The 18517-nt window shown below is 38.2% G+C and overlaps 2 protein-coding genes across 2 annotated transcripts in view; one reads left to right on the plus strand and one right to left on the minus strand.

Moving 5' to 3' along the window:
* Positions 1-575: 575 nt before the first annotated feature.
* The window catches only part of LOC135480429 (band 7 protein AGAP004871-like), a 62135-nt gene continuing 44193 nt past the window's right edge, over positions 576-18517 (minus strand). The window contains exons 5-8 of the mRNA XM_064760259.1: positions 9734-9937; positions 6604-6659; positions 4680-4758; positions 576-1905 (exon numbers count right to left, since the gene is read on the minus strand). Coding sequence (XP_064616329.1) covers positions 1717-1905; positions 4680-4758; positions 6604-6659; positions 9734-9937 — 528 coding nt within the window. The 3' untranslated portion in view covers positions 576-1716. The remainder of the gene's footprint in view (positions 1906-4679; positions 4759-6603; positions 6660-9733; positions 9938-18517) is intronic.
* The window catches only part of LOC135480430 (mechanosensory protein 2-like), an 82459-nt gene continuing 79792 nt past the window's right edge, over positions 15851-18517 (plus strand). Inside the window, exon 1 of the mRNA XM_064760260.1 lies at positions 15851-16095. Coding sequence (XP_064616330.1) covers positions 16005-16095 — 91 coding nt within the window. The 5' untranslated portion in view covers positions 15851-16004. The remainder of the gene's footprint in view (positions 16096-18517) is intronic.

Below are 18517 nucleotides of genomic sequence, written 5' to 3' on the forward strand. Positions count from 1 at the left end.
GAGTAACACACACAAATATATATATATATATATATATATATATATATATATATTAGAATATTATTATTATGTATTATTTTAGATATATATATATATATATATATATATATATCTAAAATAATACGGGATTTATAAAAAATTTGCTCTGCTAAAACTTAACTGCACAAGCATTTTCTTCCATATAATGTGTATGTATTGGGATTCTTGGCTTTCAATGTAATAATAGTCAAAAAAAAAAAAAAAAAAAAACAGTGGGAAAATAATGTAAGCTAGTTTTCATTTCTTTAGTAAATTTTCAGTATTTGTTTCTGCCAGTAAGTATGGAACCAAATAAATAAATAAATAAATAAATAAATAAACTGAAATAATGAATAAATAAATACAACAATAGCAAAGAAATGGCAAAATGTCACTCCAACAAATCAAACCTATACTCTTTGTTTTATAAAGAAATAAATTAAAAGAAGGAAGAAATAAATAAGTAAGAAAGCGATCCCAGATTTACCTTCAGTAATAAACTCATCCTACAAACCATAAGACATTAACAAACTATTATTTGTAAACATGATGCTCCTTATGAAAGTAAAAATGCCTCCCCACACCCAGTCAATTAACAATTAATAATTTTTCAACATTCTTACAGTGAGAGACAGGACTGTTGTATAGTTGGGCATGATTCACCAGGCATCAACATCAATGTCACCAGCCACCTGCACCATAGAATGTCAAAGGCCTCCCTCTCACAAGACAATAGGGGAGTTTCCAGTTTGAACTCTTTTGTGATTAAAGGTAAAAACAGTACTGCTGTATTATGTGATTTGTAAAAAATGTCAGGCATCCTCTGTTGGCATTAATTTACGGATCACTTGCCTTTACTGTGTCAGAGAGACACAAATGACACCTCCTTCCTTCAACTTTAACTTCCCGAGTTCACAAATGTTCAGCTTCCCAGTTTTATCCATCTGTAATAAATGTTTTTTTTCCACACCCATCTTTTAGTATGTGATCAATATTAGTTGCCTAACATATTTAACACAATACAGTAGGACATTTTTTACCATTAGCGAAAAAACAGTTTGAACTTGAAATTTATTTTATTTCCTTATTTGATAGGTGTCTAATACCATTTGTTACCGTACTTTTACTGCGATGAGGTTTTAGTGTGTGCAGCACAATTACCTTATTTCTTTTATCCTTTTTGCATATTCTCAAGAAGAACATATTATTTTTCCATTTCATTAATATTTCTTAAAAATTTCTTCCTAGGCAGGGTCAGTCAAAAAGATCAAGTTTTCAATTGGAAAATATCAGAACAACATACAGCTTTGAATTCATGGAATTTTTCCCCCACTAATCTCTCTGCCGTTGGAAAAAAATCATGTGAAATTTTATGTGTTTAACAGTATCGCACATCACTACACATGACTTCACCTACTTCCCACCAATCTATGTTATAGTTCGTACTACAGTCATGTGACTAGTTTGTGATTTGTCTACAGTGAGATCAGTTTATAATGAAAGTAACTCACAGAAACCTAACTTCACATCATTTTTCACCAACTTATCACCATTCCATGCAACAGTAATTCATATAACAAGGTGGGACATCTGGTCTGAGTCCCAGTCCCACGCGAGAAAAAATACTCTGTTAACCCCCACAAGAGGCCCACACTACACTAAAGCTTCTAACAGATTTCATCTTTGCAACTCAACTGTCTATGATCTGATGAAATGATGAAGGAGGTCAATGGGCAGGGGGAAGACAATAGTAGAGTTCTTCTCTGCAGATATCGAGTTGAGGGTCTGGAGATAGCGCAACTGTATGGCAGCCGGAGAATCGTTTAAAATGTCCGCAGCTTCTTTGAGTGCCCTTGATGACTTGTGTTCACCCTCTGCAGCAATCACCTATAGCGGTAACAAAACAATAGGCCAATCACATTTCTGTTTTGACCACTGAATGACCATATGAATATTAAAATTATAATCTTCGATATAAAGTCTTCAAATCTAGGAAATGCATAACCATTGCATTTGTATAAAAAAATATACCAAAACAACATAGATACAGCTTGACAGATTTCTAGACAAAGAATTGGGGAAACGATTTACTACTGCTGCTTCTTTTACCAGCATTTTTGTAAATTCCTTCGTGCCAAAGGAATTCAATTTTATTGATTTATTTGATTGGTGTTTTAGGCCATACTCAAGAATATTTGACTTATATGATGAAGATCAACTTTATGGGAGCAGGAAACCCATGACTATCAGCAGGTTGCTGCCAGACATTCCCACATGTGACCTGTGAGGAAGCCAGCATGAGCTGGGGTTGAACTCACAGCGGCGGCATTGGTGAGAGAGGTGAGTTACATTTCTGCAAGGGATAATTCACCATCTAGTCCCAAGTGATAGGGTTGGCATTGATTAAAAAAAAAAAAACAATCCAGCCAAAATTTTGTAAACATGGTGATGGCCAAAATCTAGAATCCAATTTTCTCCAGAAGATTGATCATTCTACAAGAATCCCAGATGACCAACATTTTTTTATTTCTATCTTTTGACAGTTTCCAGAAAATGTCAGAATCTTTTAATATCTCTCGGAAGAATCACAAAGAAAAAAAAAGCATGGTTTCCATGGTTACGCATGCTAGATTCTTCATAGCTCCTTCCACTGGGGAACTGTTAGCCATAAACTCATATGAATCAAAATTACAGGATTAGATACTGGCGTTTGTGGCTCTATCCTGATTTGATAACATGAAGCTAGTGGGCCCGGGAAATCTCCCAGTCCTCACGATATTTTTTTGAAACAACATCAAACGTTCCAAAAGCACAGTAACGTTATACCCGTGTTATTTTCAATAACGCTGTCAGGCTCTCGATGTGATCCAGAATTATTGTATTCCAAGATGTCATTATTTATTTATTTGATTGGTGTTTTACGCCTTACTCAAGAATATTTTACTTATATGAAAGTGGACAGCATTATAGTGGGAGGAAACCGAGCTGTGCCGTGTTGGTGTGTTAAAAATGGAGGCCCAAACAGATGTCATTAAAACAGGATCTCCATGTTAAGTCTAAGTGTTAAACCAGATTTTCAAATACACATTGTACGTGAATAAAAAAGGATTCATGCATAAAACAAAACAGGAACATTTATACACTGTATCTGGCTTTATACAGACAAAATGTGATAGGAATGACTGGCACTCACCTTAGCTCTGGATTTATACAGACAAAATGTGATGGAAATGACGACTAGCACTCACCTTAGCTCTGGCTTTATACTGACAAAATGTGATGGAAATAATGACTAGCACTCACCTTAGCTCTGGTTTTATACAGACAAAATGTGATGGACACAACTGGCACTCACCTTAGCTCTGGCTTTATACAGACAAAATGTGATGGAAATGACGACTAGCACTCACCTTAGCTCTGGCTTTACAAAGACACAATGTGATGGAAATGACGACTAGCACTCACCTTAGCTCTGGCTTTATACAGACAAAATGTTATGGACACAACTGGCACTCACCTTAGCTCTGGCTTTATACAGACAAAATGTGATGGACACAACTGGCACTCACCTTAGCTCTGGTTTTATACAGACGTAATGTGATGGACACAACTGGCACTCACCTTAGCTCTGGCTTTATAAAGATATAATGTGATGGACACAACTGGCACTCACCTTAGCTCTGGCTTTACAAAGACACAATGTGATGGACACAACTGGCACTCACCTTAGCTCTGGCTTTACAAAGACACAATGTGATGGACACAACTGGCACTCACCTTAGCTCTGGCTTTACAAAGACACAATGTGATGGGCACAACTGGCACTCACCTTAGCTCTGGCTTTACAAAGACACAATGTGATGGACACAACTGGCACTCACCTTAGCTCTGGCTTTACAAAGACACAATGTGATGGACACAACTGGCACTCACCTTAGCTCTGGCTTTACAAAGACACAATGTGATGGACACAACTGGCACTCACCTTAGCTCTGGCTTTACAAAGACACAATGTGATGGACACAACTGGCACTCACCTTAGCTCTGGCTTTACAAAGACACAATGTGATGGACACAACTGGCACTCACCTTAGCTCTGGCTTTACAAAGACACAATGTGATGGACACAACTGGCACTCACCTTAGCTCTATCTTTACAAAGAAACAATGTGATGGACACAACTGGCACTCACCTTAGCTCTAGCTTTACAAAGACACAATGTGATGGACACAACTGGCACTCACCTTAGCTCTGGCTTTACAAAGACACAATGTAATGGATACAACTGGCACTCACCTTAGCTGAGGCTTTATACCAACAGAGTGTGACAAATATTACGGGCACTCACCTTAGCTCTGGCTTTACAAAGACACAATGTGATGGACACAACTGGCACTCACCTTAGCTCTGGCTTTACAAAAACACAATGTGATGGACACAACTGGCACTCACCTTAGCTCTAGCTTTACAAAGACACAATGTGATGGACACAACTGGCACTCACCTTAGCTCTAGCTTTACAAAGACACAATGTGATGGACACAACTGGCACTCACCTTAGCTCTGGCTTTACAAAGACACAATGTAATGGATACAACTGGCACTCACCTTAGCTGAGGCTTTATACCAACAGAGTGTGACAAATATTACGGGCACTCACCTTAGCTCTGGCTTCCCTTGTGGCTTCAGCTTCAGCAGCCATAGCTCTCTGTAACTGTACAGGAAGACGCACGTCCTTACTGTAAAGAATTTTGTAAAGTTCTGATCATCAAGAAATGGAACATCATATGAGATCAGGCAGGAAGAAAGGCTTTTATGAAACGGCGTATATTCCCAAAAAGTCTGCATGTACCTGACTATACAACGATAAATAAAATAAACTATTCAGGTTGTAGGCGAATGTAATACAATGGAAACATCATGTTGCCTTTGATATCAGATTTTATACAACTCCATAGAGTATGGGTTTTTGGCCTAAAGGAGATTAAAAGCCAGAAGTTCCCACCTGGTGCTTTCACATGAAATTGAATATTTTCCAAATTTTTAAATGCAGACAAAAACATATTGTTTCTAAATAATCAACAGTTTATAGCTTCAGCTACAACCTCCATTCCTGAAAAATTGTAGCTGCATGCATGCATGGTCAAGGACAAGTCATTTAGGGTGAAATGGTTTGTAACATGCCAACATTTGAGACATTTATGTAAATAATGGTCTTAATTATAAATGGATGAGTGTATGTACCCGTTACATACTTGTAACTACTGTGTTTCTTCAACCTTTCTGCATGTTTGCAAGGTGCCCATTCAAGCATATTCTGAAGAGCATATTATTCTGTATAGGATGATAAAATTATACTTTTTGTGAAGCCCGGAAACTGGCCAATCCAACCAATGTAACTTTGTTTCCGAAATCGAATTTAATTGCATAAATTGCAATGAAAATTTCTCTTATATATGCGAAAAGGTTGAGGAAGCAGGGTACCTGCATATAACTCATGTTAATGTCATATCTTTAAATCAATTCCCTTAAAAAGCTGCTTTGGTGTCAAAACATCTATGTCTTAAAAGCAAGGTGAATTGATAAAGACTGGGATAGCCTAACTTGCTTTCTTAAATTGTGGAAATATTGCAGTGAATTAAAACCGATATTGGATGTTTGGTCAGAGTATACGGAAACAAAATATTTCTGTCCTTTCACTTTGCCTAGTGTGACGTCACCCACGAACACATGACATCATCAATCGCTGATGTATATCCACAAATGACACTGCCCTTACAAACGCTCTTGACATCATCCCAGCATAAATGTTCAGACATGTATCCGGCTCAGACATGTATCTAGTTCAGGCATGTTTAGCCCATGTTGAAAATAAATGTATAGCCATGCGCATACCTGCATACTAGTCATGTTAATGTCATATCTTTTAATAAGTTCTCTTAATCGTTTAACTTTTTTGTGCTGTTATTGTGTGTTCAGCTACATGTATCTGGTTCAGGCATGTATCTGGCTCAGACATGTATCTAGTTCAGACGTGTTTAGTCCATGTTGAAAATAAATGTATAGCCATGCGCATACCTGCATATGAGTCATGTTAATGTCATATCTTTTAATGAGTTCTCTTAATGGTTTAACTTTTTTATACTGTTATTATGTGTCCATCTACATGTATCTGGTTCAGACATGTATCTGGTTCAGACATGTATCTGGTTCAGGCATGTATCTGGTTCAGACATGTATCTGGTTCAGACATGTATCTGGTTCAGACATGTATCTGGTTCAGACATGTATCTGGTTCAGGCATGTATCTGGTTCAGACATGTATCTGGTTCAGACATGTATCTGGTTCAGACATGTTTAGTCCATGCTGAAAAGATTGTATAGTTATGTGCAGCAATTTAAATGTACGCTGCCATATAAATTACTCCTTTCCACACTCCAATTCTAGAGAGGTACATAAACAGATCCAAGCTACAACTTTCAACACAAGTGTCCAAAATTCCTCTTTGATATCATTAAGTTTTAAAGACCAGCCAGATGAAATGGAGAAACAGTTTCAGGCTGTAACCATATGACTGACTTACATTTCCACTCTCTCAACGCGGATCCCCCAGTTGTCCGTGGCATCATCCAGGGTTGTCTGCAAAACCATGATAAACCAAGATTATCAGGGCGTCACATTTTTGCTTTTAAATATTTATTTATTTGGTTGGTGTTTTATGCTGTACGCAGGAATATTTTACACTATATGACTGACACCTTCCAGCATTATGGTGGGAAAAAACAGAGCAGAAAGTACCAGAAGCAATTAGCAGAAGGAAGTTAGCAGTTTACTGGCAGACCTTCTACATGTAATGTATGACTGGAGAGGAATTAAGTCAACATGAGTTACACTTCAACTGACAGCATTTACCCTATCGGTAAGACTGAGGCCCCAGGGCCTATGTGCTGCGCTAGCACACTAATTTATCTGCCACAGAGCATTTTTGTTTATAATTGTACCCTACATGTACGTGCCTCCATACCTTCTTAAGTTTGTTACTCTCTACAAGTAGAATAGCAAGTCATTCACTGTTGTTTGAGCACTTATGAAAACATGGTCATTACCAGCTAGATCTCCGATCTTGATACGATGTACATGTAGTTTACCTGTAGCTATAAAATAGGAGGCCAGCTTTCAGGTAAATGGTGAGTGGCAGAGGGTTTTTATGCTCGGAGCACTACATTTTCTATATTCTACTCTGTGCCCTCCTGCCATCACTGAAGAGAAAAAAATTCTTGAAGCCAGCATCAACACCATTCGTGTAAATAATTAAATACAAGTTTCTGTTCAGTTAAACATAAGGGTTTGAAGAATGTTGACAGTCTACAGCCCAAAGTAAGACAATCAATTCTCTTTCATGCTCATCAGGCAATGTTGGCCCAGAAACCTGATAATTTGGCCTGACAGAAAAAAAAAAAAATTAACACGCTGACAGCTGAAAATGAGATATCTTGTAGTAAAAGGTGCAGAGCATTTTGCCAAATACAAGTAAATCAAAATCTGGTAAAAATCTTTAAAAGAGGGTGTTCTATGTCTGAAATCAAGCGTTCCAGCTATAATCTGAGTTATTGGGACATGCTCTCTGGCCGCTGCTAGTAATTATAGGCACCAGAAAAACTGTCTCGCTCACACCTCTCCCGTCTCCCAAGTATGGAAGAGGTGGCAAACATCTGCATCTCCTTAGTTTTGACATCACAAATATAAGGTGGGAATCGTGAAGACACATAAGTGTGAATGTCAAAAACAAAAAGCTGTAGAAATTTTGCACCCCCAAGTTTTCTTCTCACATATTTGCATTTTTGCTGCACACATCTCATCGTTGGACTTCCAATGTGTTGACTTTCACCCTTTCATGTTTTCAAGCTATACATTTGTAATGTTGAACTAAGAAAACACAAGTGACAGCATCGTACTTCCATACCCAAGACATATTGATCCCGTCTCAGGAGAAACAATCACGTTCACAGACCTAGTCCCACACTCTGGTCACGGAACCAGTGTAATGGATAACTCATTGAGAGCTTCATATAAAACCATATCAATATCACGAATAGACATCTTCAAAGAAAATATACACGCATTATATCCCACTGCCTCCTAGCATTTCTTCAGGTTATTAAATTAATGAAATATACAGTTTTACAAGATTACATGAATGCACCTGAAGTGTTTTAAAGTATATTTTAATATTAAACCAAGAGCCGATCACTAATACGGCTGCTGCGAGTTCAAATCCAGCTTATGCTGGCTTCCTCTGTAGCCGTATGTGGGAGTTCTGAGTTCTACCTGAGTTTTGCCTGGTTTTCTCCAACTATAATTCTGGCCTCCGTCGTATAAGTGAAATATTTTTAAGTACACCGTAAAACATCAATGAAATAAATAAATATTTTAGTATTTAGAAATCTGCTTTCAACTTCAAACACTAAAATATGGATGTCATAAAGGAAATAACTGTGGCCAAACAACGAAACCACTGTGTAAGTCAATGACTGCCTTTGGTTTTGGTATCTATTTAGCAGATCACCCAGTCTTGGCCATGTTTTGTCAGCTCGGTCCCTTTGTGACCTCTGTGACAAAAGATAACCTTGACAGGGTGATCATCTGGCTAGAACACCTCAAATTCAGGAGGTAACTAATCACGCAATTCTCCTCATACCCCACAAAGGGCAGTCTCCCACTACCCTATTCCTCCTGCTGGATGGGACAGTTGTATTCTTGTTTCATGTCTATACGTAACTTCTCTTTTCAAACTACATGGTGCTTTATCTTGTTAATATGTACTGACGTATTTTTTGGATTGGACTCTGAAGTACGTGTTTCCCATATATTTGTTTTCTCTGTGAAGGCCTGGGGGAAGAACAGCTTCATTGAGCTACCTTTGATAAATAAAGATATTCATCTTCCTGCAATAGGATGTGTTGTACCAATTACAAAAAGCCTATTTAATATGTATTATGTTTACTGGGATATTCGTCCATTAAGATTATATATATCAATTATTGAAATGATTGCTCAGTTAAAGGGATACAGAATCGACGCTGATTGGCTGAGGGTGGAGATAGGGTTTCCAGCCAATCAGAATCGATTCTGTATCCCTTTCATGGGAAACTCATAAAACTGCCTATAACAAAACGGTCCAAAGCTGTGAGCTGTTTTGTTCTTTGCTTTATACTGTCACAATTATCAGTGTATATGTGCTCATAAAACACATATGAAGTACACAAGCACTGCAATATCGCAGAAAGAATGACATGTTCTGCGATTTGAACCTTTTGCATACATCATCCAAAAGTCTCTCCAATACAACACCTTGGTCGTGACGCTTAAGCTCTGTGACAAAAGATGACCTTGACTACGTGAACACCTCAATGTCAGGCGGCAACCATCATGTTATATCATCTCGAAAAATGATACAAAGTTGTTTACATTAATTATATGACATTTACCACAAGCTTTATACACTGTAAAATTTGCCTATTAAGATTATACACATAAAGATTACATACATCAATTACTGAACTGATTAATTGATTACTGACCTGATTTATTGATTATTGAACTGATTAATTGATTACTGACCTGATTAACTGATTACTGAACTGATTAATTGATTACTGACCTGATTAATTGATTACTGACCTGATTAACTGATTAGTGAACTGATTAATTACCTGCATGGCCTCGCTGACAGTCTCCCTCTCGGTTAGGATCTGTGACAGGTCTTTTGTCCCCAGGATGTTCCTCAGTGTTGTCTGTGCGAGGAGGCGAGTCGAGTGATGAGCATTCTCCACATTAGCCACGGACACAGTCGCATTCGACACCCGGTAATACACCACAGCATCCACCGAAACTGTCACACTGTCCTTTGTCAGAATCTGAGGAGGAAATACACAGAAATATCAGTTTATCAATTAGCTTGATTCCGTGGTGGTTTATCCAGTGATTAACAAAACATAGAAATACTGGAAGTTAAACCTCAATCAAGGCTTGCTAAAATGAACTTTTTTTCTTTCTTACTGTGTTTAGTTGTGTGTTATGTTACTGAAAGTAAATAGAGGAACGTGGAAAAAGAAAAAAAAAGTGGAAGAAATCTGGCAGGATTTGAACCGATGACTTTTCAATAATACTAAATGATTAAGTGTTAAGTAACCATAATAAAAACTCACTAACTACTATATCTGAGCTGGAGCGGTAGATCCAGGGTCAATCTTGGGTCGTGTCACACCTAAGACCTTAACAGAGGAAGTTGTAACTTCGTCGCTTGGCATTCAGCATGAAGGGGATAGCGCAACGACTGGCTGAGCAGTAAATAATGGCTCGGGCGGGGCGGCTTACTTGCCTTCGGTAAAGCGTCTCAGTTAAGCAGTAATACATATAAGAGCGATGGAAATCCGTCCTGCAACAAGGAGGCACATTACATGCACTCTAAGGATTCCTTCGTCGTCATATGACTGGAAAATTGTTAAGTATGACCTTAAACAACAAGCACTCACTCACGCACTCACTATATTTGAGCTAAACTTTCGTCTATGACCCAGCTGCACATTTTGCCTGATTGTAACAGCTGTATTGATGTTAGGTGTTTTGTTTTTTGTTTGGAAGATAGGATGTTCAGAAAATTTTTAATCAACAAAAGTTAGACTTTAAAACCACCTTTATTTACCTCTAAAATATGTCTGTGGACAAATTTTTACAGGAAAAAGTAAGTATACAAGTTGAAATGTTTACTGAAAACAAAATGGAGACAGAAAATTCATGCATCTGATGACCGATAGCTACAAAAACCGTCAATGGCTCCCTAAAATGCACTCCAACTCTAGCTCAGAGTGTCACTGGAACTGGAGTTTGAAATTCTGACAAAAGAAATAACTTAAAGAGACAGAATAACTTGTTTCCTTGCTTTGCTGAAAATCACATTTGAAATTAATGACCTTGCTTATACCTCTATACAATGGAAACAACATTATATAGCGGTAGCTGTGCACAGTTTCCTCCCACCATAATACTGGCCGCCGTCGTATAAGTGAAATATTCTTGAATATGGCGTAAAACACCAATCAAATGAATAAATAAATAAATGGAAACAACAGATGCTTTTTTTATTGAAACTACAACAAGAAACGGACAAAAACAACTTTCTTCCTTGCTTCGTAGAAAAACACATTTGAAACTAATGAAACTGTTTATATCTCTGTGTATATTGGAAACAAAATGCTTTCTTAAATGAAACCATTACATAAAGAATTACATTTACCATTGTATTACAAAATGGCATTACTGTTCATTATAACACATTAATTAATCTTCGCCTAATTATTTTTTTCAGAGGATGAGAGACATGACAACGATAATGAATGAATCATTTCCTTATCTGAGCTACAAGTAAGGTTGTTAATGTGTATACTGACATGACATTATGCATGCTGCCCTATTTGTGTATGATATATGTTACTGGTTGTGTACTAAACGGCTTTCATCACTGCATGGCTTTTACCAACTGATTTATTTATTTGATTGGTGTTTTACGCCATACTCAAGAATAATTCACTTATTGGACGGCGGCCAGCATTATGGTGGGAGGAAACCGAGCAGAGCCCGGGGAAAGCCCACAACCATCCGCAGGTTGCTGGCAGCCCTTCCCACGTAAGGCCGGAGAGGAAGCCAGCATGAGGTGGACTTGAACTCACAGCGACCGCATTGGTGAGAGGCCCCTGGGTCATTACGTTTACTAACTGGCTACCACCAAGCCCTTGATCTGTGAAGATGCGTGTTCAAATCCAGCACAGGCTGGCTTGGACTGATTTCTTTAGTCATGATGTTTTTCAGGTTGATGGTTTAAAATACCTCTACTTTTGATTAGTACATTTTAATTGATAACTAAAATCTACACAACATTTCTGGGGCTACAGGCTCAAATCTAGCTATTGCTTGATCTGCAGCTGACAGGCTTTATGTCATGATGTCTGACATGCAACTACTTCATGATGTGCAAAGGCTTACTTATATGTATTTATTTGATTGGTCTATGCCGTACTCAAGAATATTTCACTTATATTTCACTTATACGATATTGCGACCAGCATTACATTGGGATGAAACTGAGCAGAGCCCCGGGGAAAACTACGATCATCTGCTTTTGTTGCTGAAATACCTTCCCACTTTATAAAGCCCGGAAAGGAAGACAACTTGAGCTGGACCTAACAGCAACTGCATTGATGAGTATTTGTTTTTTGCGTCACCCTGGTATGTTAACCACCTTGGCCAAAGAGGTCCCCCCTGTGGTTTACAATACTCAGAACACCCTGCTCTTCTATATCAATGTTTCACTTATTTATCTGATTGGTGTTTTACACTGTACTGAAAGATATTTTATGTATATCCAAGGTCAACCAGCAATTTATGGTGGTCGGAAAACGGGCAAGACACAGGGAAACATATAACCATCTGCAAGTTGCCGCTAGACCTTTCCATGTACATGACCTCATGCAGAGAGAAAGCATGAGCTGGACTTGAACTCATGGTGTCCATCAGTCTTAAAACTTACAATATCACTCTTGTGTAAGTGAAAAAAAAAAAAAAAAAAAACACAATAGAGAAAGTTGAAAACTCATCAAACAAAAAATAAATAAAAAGCAACTTTTCAAACTTTGCTGTCACTACAGGGTACATGGAAACTGAACTGATGAGGCTAAGAACTTTTATTGTCTAATCTTTTTATCATTTTATATGCAAAAACATACAACAGATGCCAATATAGAATTTACACTTTTTGGTCCGTGCAGTTTATGTTTCCATTGCATACACAATAGCAAAATTCCAGGCTAGACAAATTAAATGCTGCCCTGGTATTATGATCTGCAGAGCAGTGGTAAGCAGTAATGGTGTATTGATTGAGTGCTCCATATATATACTACCAGAATCCACCATAAATGATCTAAAATTTCGCCCCAAAAAGAATAATATCTAGGGTAAATGTCGTAAAATTATTACCTTTGCAGCTGAATTTCACATTTTCCTCGCTAAAACCACATCCTACCTTTCAAAAACCTATCTGCAAGGTCAACAGAACTCTTTGAATCAGGCCAAATGTACAAGTTAGCCACTGCTAAAGTTTTGGCCGTTTACTGCCGCTTGAGATGGTGTAGGGTGAGATGGGCTGAGAGTTGTCCAACAGACCTAGCCAATAAATCACCCGTGGAGAACAATATAAATGTACCAGGCTGGCCTTTTGGTCTGAGGACGTTTTTATCAGCTAGAGTCTCCTTTCATGCCATATGGATATGGTATCCAATGTTGGATGAGCAATACTCCATATTCCCTTAACCAGTATGAAGTGGCATTTGACTTTAGTACTTAAGCTACACTGTTGCTCCCAGCTTAATGGATAGGACAACAGTTAATAACACCTTGAAAATTTTGAAAGAGGGGTGGAAACAAAATCAAACCACCATTCTTTTTTCACATGCTTGGTAACTAAAAATCAACTTTTAATCTGGCAATCAAACACAACCATAATGAAAGGATACAAGACGTTATTACAGAAACCAGAAACCTGAAACATGATGTTACTTGACTCATACCGCTAAAAGGCAAAGCCTAGCTGGCTCACATGTTCTCGGGTTACAGAAATACCCGCCCACCTGAGTGGTTAAAACTTATAACATATCACCGCTTTTGATTTTTTCATGTGCGCAACTTTGCTCACATGTTACACTGCAATATTTCTGATATGCAACATCACAAGATAAAAAACAAAAGATATGCCTTTGAAACTATTAAAAAGAGGGATGCTTTATTGATGCATACATATATACGTGTATGCATAGTTGGTTTGGGAGATTCACATGAATTCGTCACTGACCATTTTCAAGCAAAGGGTGACATAACACTGACCAAGAAGACACTGTATGCACAATTAATATACTCACAATGTGAGTCTGAGAGAGGATCTCAGAGAGATAGAGTGCCATGTATACATGCCAGACAGTCAAACTTTGTCAGTATAAGCTATCGATCAATTTTCAGTTCAGAATAACCAACCGTTCAGGGAAAATTTAAGCCCGAAAACGTGTACAAATATACACAAAACATCCCACGCTCACACTTGATTTGAATCTTGTCATAGTAAAGCAATGCTCCAAATTTCACTGCAATGCAAAAACCTGACAGACATTTGTATCACAATAAATTGTTGCAGAAAACAACAAGAAAAACTGGCTGACATGACGTCACAAACTGCTGCCAACATGTACAAAACTGCACTGTCCCGATTAAGACCACAACACAGTATTCATGTACAGGTGTTTGTCAGTTGTCATACCAAAAAATCATGACTCCTACAAGGTCCTACACAGATCATAGTTTACAGTGCTGCCTAAGTGACAGAGTAGTCCAGGACACCAGATTTGACACCCCCTCTCTGCATGTGACACAAAAATTAAATGTAGAGTGCCAGCCTAATATATGGTACTATATTAAAAATGGCTTAATATATCACACAAAAAATTTCATTTCTGGGACAAATAAATATCATAAAATATTACTTTCGGTGGTAAAACCTACATTTTCCAGTAGGATGTTATCCTACCTTCCAAACAAACTTCAACCGCCCTCCTTACATGTCTACGATCAATATAACTCTCAGCAAAACCGCTCAAACTTAATCATAGGCCAAATTTGAGGTAATTTTAATGCTGTACATGTACAAGTTTCAGCATCATTGATATTAAACAGTTTTAAAAGTTTTAATCTGGTATTGGGACAGAAAAAAAAAAGAAAAACAAAACAAAACAAAAAAATCCTTAAATTTCCCCCTAAAATATATTTTTTCCATTTAATACTATCTTTACAAGGTATGTGGTCAGGTCGTACAGAACGACACTATTTCTTCCTAAACTTGGGACACCTGATCTGCTCACTTTAGCCAATATATATGTAATTCTAGCAGGAATATTGACTTCCTTTACCAGGACCTGCTTTCACGAAGCACTCTTAACGTTATGTTCACTTAACTACCATGGTATTAGTACTGCAGGCATTACATGTACAGGGGCCTCCATGGCTCAGTTTGTTAGCGTTCTAGCGCAGCGTAATGACCCAGGAGCCTCTCACCAATGCGGTCGTTGTGAGTTCAAGTCCAGCTCATGCGGGCTTCCTCTCCGGATGTAAGTGGGAAGGTCTGCCAGCAACCTGCGGATGGTTGTGGGTTTTTCCCAGGCTCTGCCCAGTTTCCACCCACCATAATGCTAGCCGTCGTCGTATAAGTGAAATATTCTTGAGTATGGTGTAAAACACCAATCAAATAAATAAACAAATAAAAAAATTACATGTACAGGGGCCTCCATGGCTCAGTTGGTTAGCATTCTAGTGCAGCGTAATGACCCAGAAGCCTCTTACCAATGTGGTCGCTGTGAGTTCAAGTCCAGCTCATGCTGGCTTCCTCTCCAGCTGTACGTGGGAAGGTCTGTCAGCAAACTGCGGATGGTTTTGGGCTCTGCCCGGTTTCCTCCCACCATAATGCTGGCCTCTGTCGTATTAGTGAAATATTCTTGAGTATGGCGTAAAACACCAATCAAATAAATAAATAAATAAACATTACATGTACATGTTGGTGGTCACTTAGTTGAGAGCTCATAATGTTACAGCAGAGCTTCATGAAACTAAGTCCTGACCTACATAATGCAAAGAGTTGCAACATACATGACATCTACTCATGTGTATGCGTATATATAGATATGTACACAAACCACACTACGTCACATGCTATGTACAGCGTACTCTATAAAAACAGGCAGCTAGTCCTAGTTCATCAATAATTTAAAGACCGTACACTCAGACTTATCTGACAGTACATGTGAGTCACACTCAGGCGAACTTCTGACAGCCGTCACCATTCACGTGCTTTTACTACTGTATGAGCAAACCTACTGCTAATACCACCTTATGACAGAGATAACAGCAGAAATGGCCGAGTACAAGGGTTTCAGTGGATCGCACGGGCCCGTTTCAACCAACGACCAAATGGGCTACACATGTAAGTACATATACTGACTTAAACTGATTCTTTCACACATTAGCTAGGTACCACATATATATTACTGTCACACTTTCACTGCTCAATTTTCTCAGGGTTTATACATGATATGTTCTCAACTCCCATTAATCAACTTGGTTATATACATTCTTCATGAAGTCACACATATGTGATACCAGTACTTTTGTTTTATCACATACGTGTACACTAATATGTATACGAATGCGCGTGTAAATTCGTCACCCATGCACATAACTGCTTTCTGACATTAAACAGGGCACCTCTTTATGTAAAATCACACATATGTTTTTGCAAACAAAACAACAAGCCTACTACTGTATAAATTCTTTACACATACACACACTTCTTTCAAGCATTTATCAACAGAGCTTCTCCTTCACAAAAGTCATACACACTGTTTTCTGTCTTCACAAAAAATCAACAAGGCAACTTCTTCATGCTTCACACTCACCTCTTTCTCAAATCAGTCAACAGAGCTACTCCTGCATAAAGGCACTCATACCATTTTTTTACAAACAAAAACAGGGCCTCAGGAAGTCACACATACTTTTTTGTACAAAACAGACCAACAATGATATGACTGTATAAATTCTCTACAAAGAAGACATGCAATGAATTACATACATGAGCAATTTGAAACTTAGATTCAGTAGCAAAGAGTTCACCTGTAGGATATCCATGAACGCAAAACTTCAGCTCAATATATGAAGTTATGAAGTCACGAATTTGGTAATTTACGGTAATTAGTATGCGTATAGGAGCATCAACCATGTAAATTCCCCTTCGTGCTATTGTGCTTTATATTAATGTAAAACTTGAGGTCAATACCAGCAGTACTTTTTGAGATACCACCCCAATTTTCTTCAACAATACAGATTTTATTACACAACTCACACTATATAATATACGGTATTTCATAATGCACACAGCAAATCAATGATGGAACAACCCCTGTGTTATTGTGTTCTACATGTGTGCAAAACCTGAGCTCAATACCAGCAGTACGTTTTGAGATACCACCCCAATTTTCTTCAACAATACAGATTTTATTACACAACTCACACTACGTAATATACGGTATTTCATAACGCACACAGCAAATCAGTGATGGAACAACCCCTGTGTTATTGTGTTCTACATGTGTGCAAAACCTGAGCTCAATACATGCAGTACGTTTTGAGATACCACCCCAATTTTCTTCAACAATACAGATTTTATTACACAACTCACACTATATAATATACGGTATTTCATAACGCACACAGCAAATCAGTGATGGAACAACCCCTGTGTTATTGTGTTCTACATGTGTGCAAAACCTGAGCTCAATACCAGCAGTACGTTTTGAGATACCACCCCTAACATTTTGTTTAACTTCAATTCATGCTTATACACAACAGACACTAAGTCATGAATGTTTTAATTGATGGTAGTTCATATGCACACAGTGAATCAATGATGGAACATCCTCCTTATGGGATTTTTAACAAACCACCCCAAATATTTAGTTTAACATATTGCTTTCCCTGTTATCACACGCCGTCGCTCGGGGTACGACATACAGTGCAAGCACATTTGTGAATGCCTGTTCAGGGTATGGCATAAACCCATTTGTGTACGTCTGCTCAGGATATGACATAAGCCCATTTGTGAGCGCCTGCTCAGGGTATGACATAAGCCCATTTGTGAACGCCTGTTCAGGGTATGACATAAGCCCATTTGTGAACGCCTGCTCAGGGTATGACATAAGCCCATTTGTGAACGCCTGTTCAGGGTATGTCATAAGCCCATTTGTGAATGCCTGCTCAGGGTATGACATAAGCCCATTTGTGAACGCCTGTTCAGGGTATGACATAAGCCCATTTGTGAACGCCTGTTCAGGGTATGACATAAGCCCATTTGTGTACGCCTGCTCAGGGTATGACAGAAGCCCATTTGTGAACGATCTATGTATGAAAACCTGCAGGTTTATATGGACATTTTAATACCATGAATGTGTATATGTTTTACTCATTGGTTCTTATAATTAATATATCATATTACTAATTACATGATGACTCAATATAGGGAGGGTGTCAGTAATCCTCACAATGCTACAGGCATGTCCTCATGAGGATTACTGACACCATATATTTGCGTATCCTATCACGGAGTCACCATGTAAAGAATTTATCATGCGAAGACCCATCAGTTCAGTGCAGAAAACCGATGCATAAGTGAATCGCTTCAGCGATGTGACCATTGTTGGATCCCAACAAAGGGAGATAACCTACTCAGCAGACGCAATTGACGTCATCTGCAGGTTCGAGAATATATCTGTACCCCATGTGAGTGTTGTTGTCCAATGAAAAGAAGAGTATTTTGTCTGATGCTAGATAAATAAAATTATCAATTTGATATG

This window comes from Liolophura sinensis, chromosome 13 (genome assembly GCF_032854445.1).
Source record: "Liolophura sinensis isolate JHLJ2023 chromosome 13, CUHK_Ljap_v2, whole genome shotgun sequence".
Taxonomy (NCBI): Eukaryota; Metazoa; Mollusca; class Polyplacophora; order Chitonida; family Chitonidae; genus Liolophura; species Liolophura sinensis.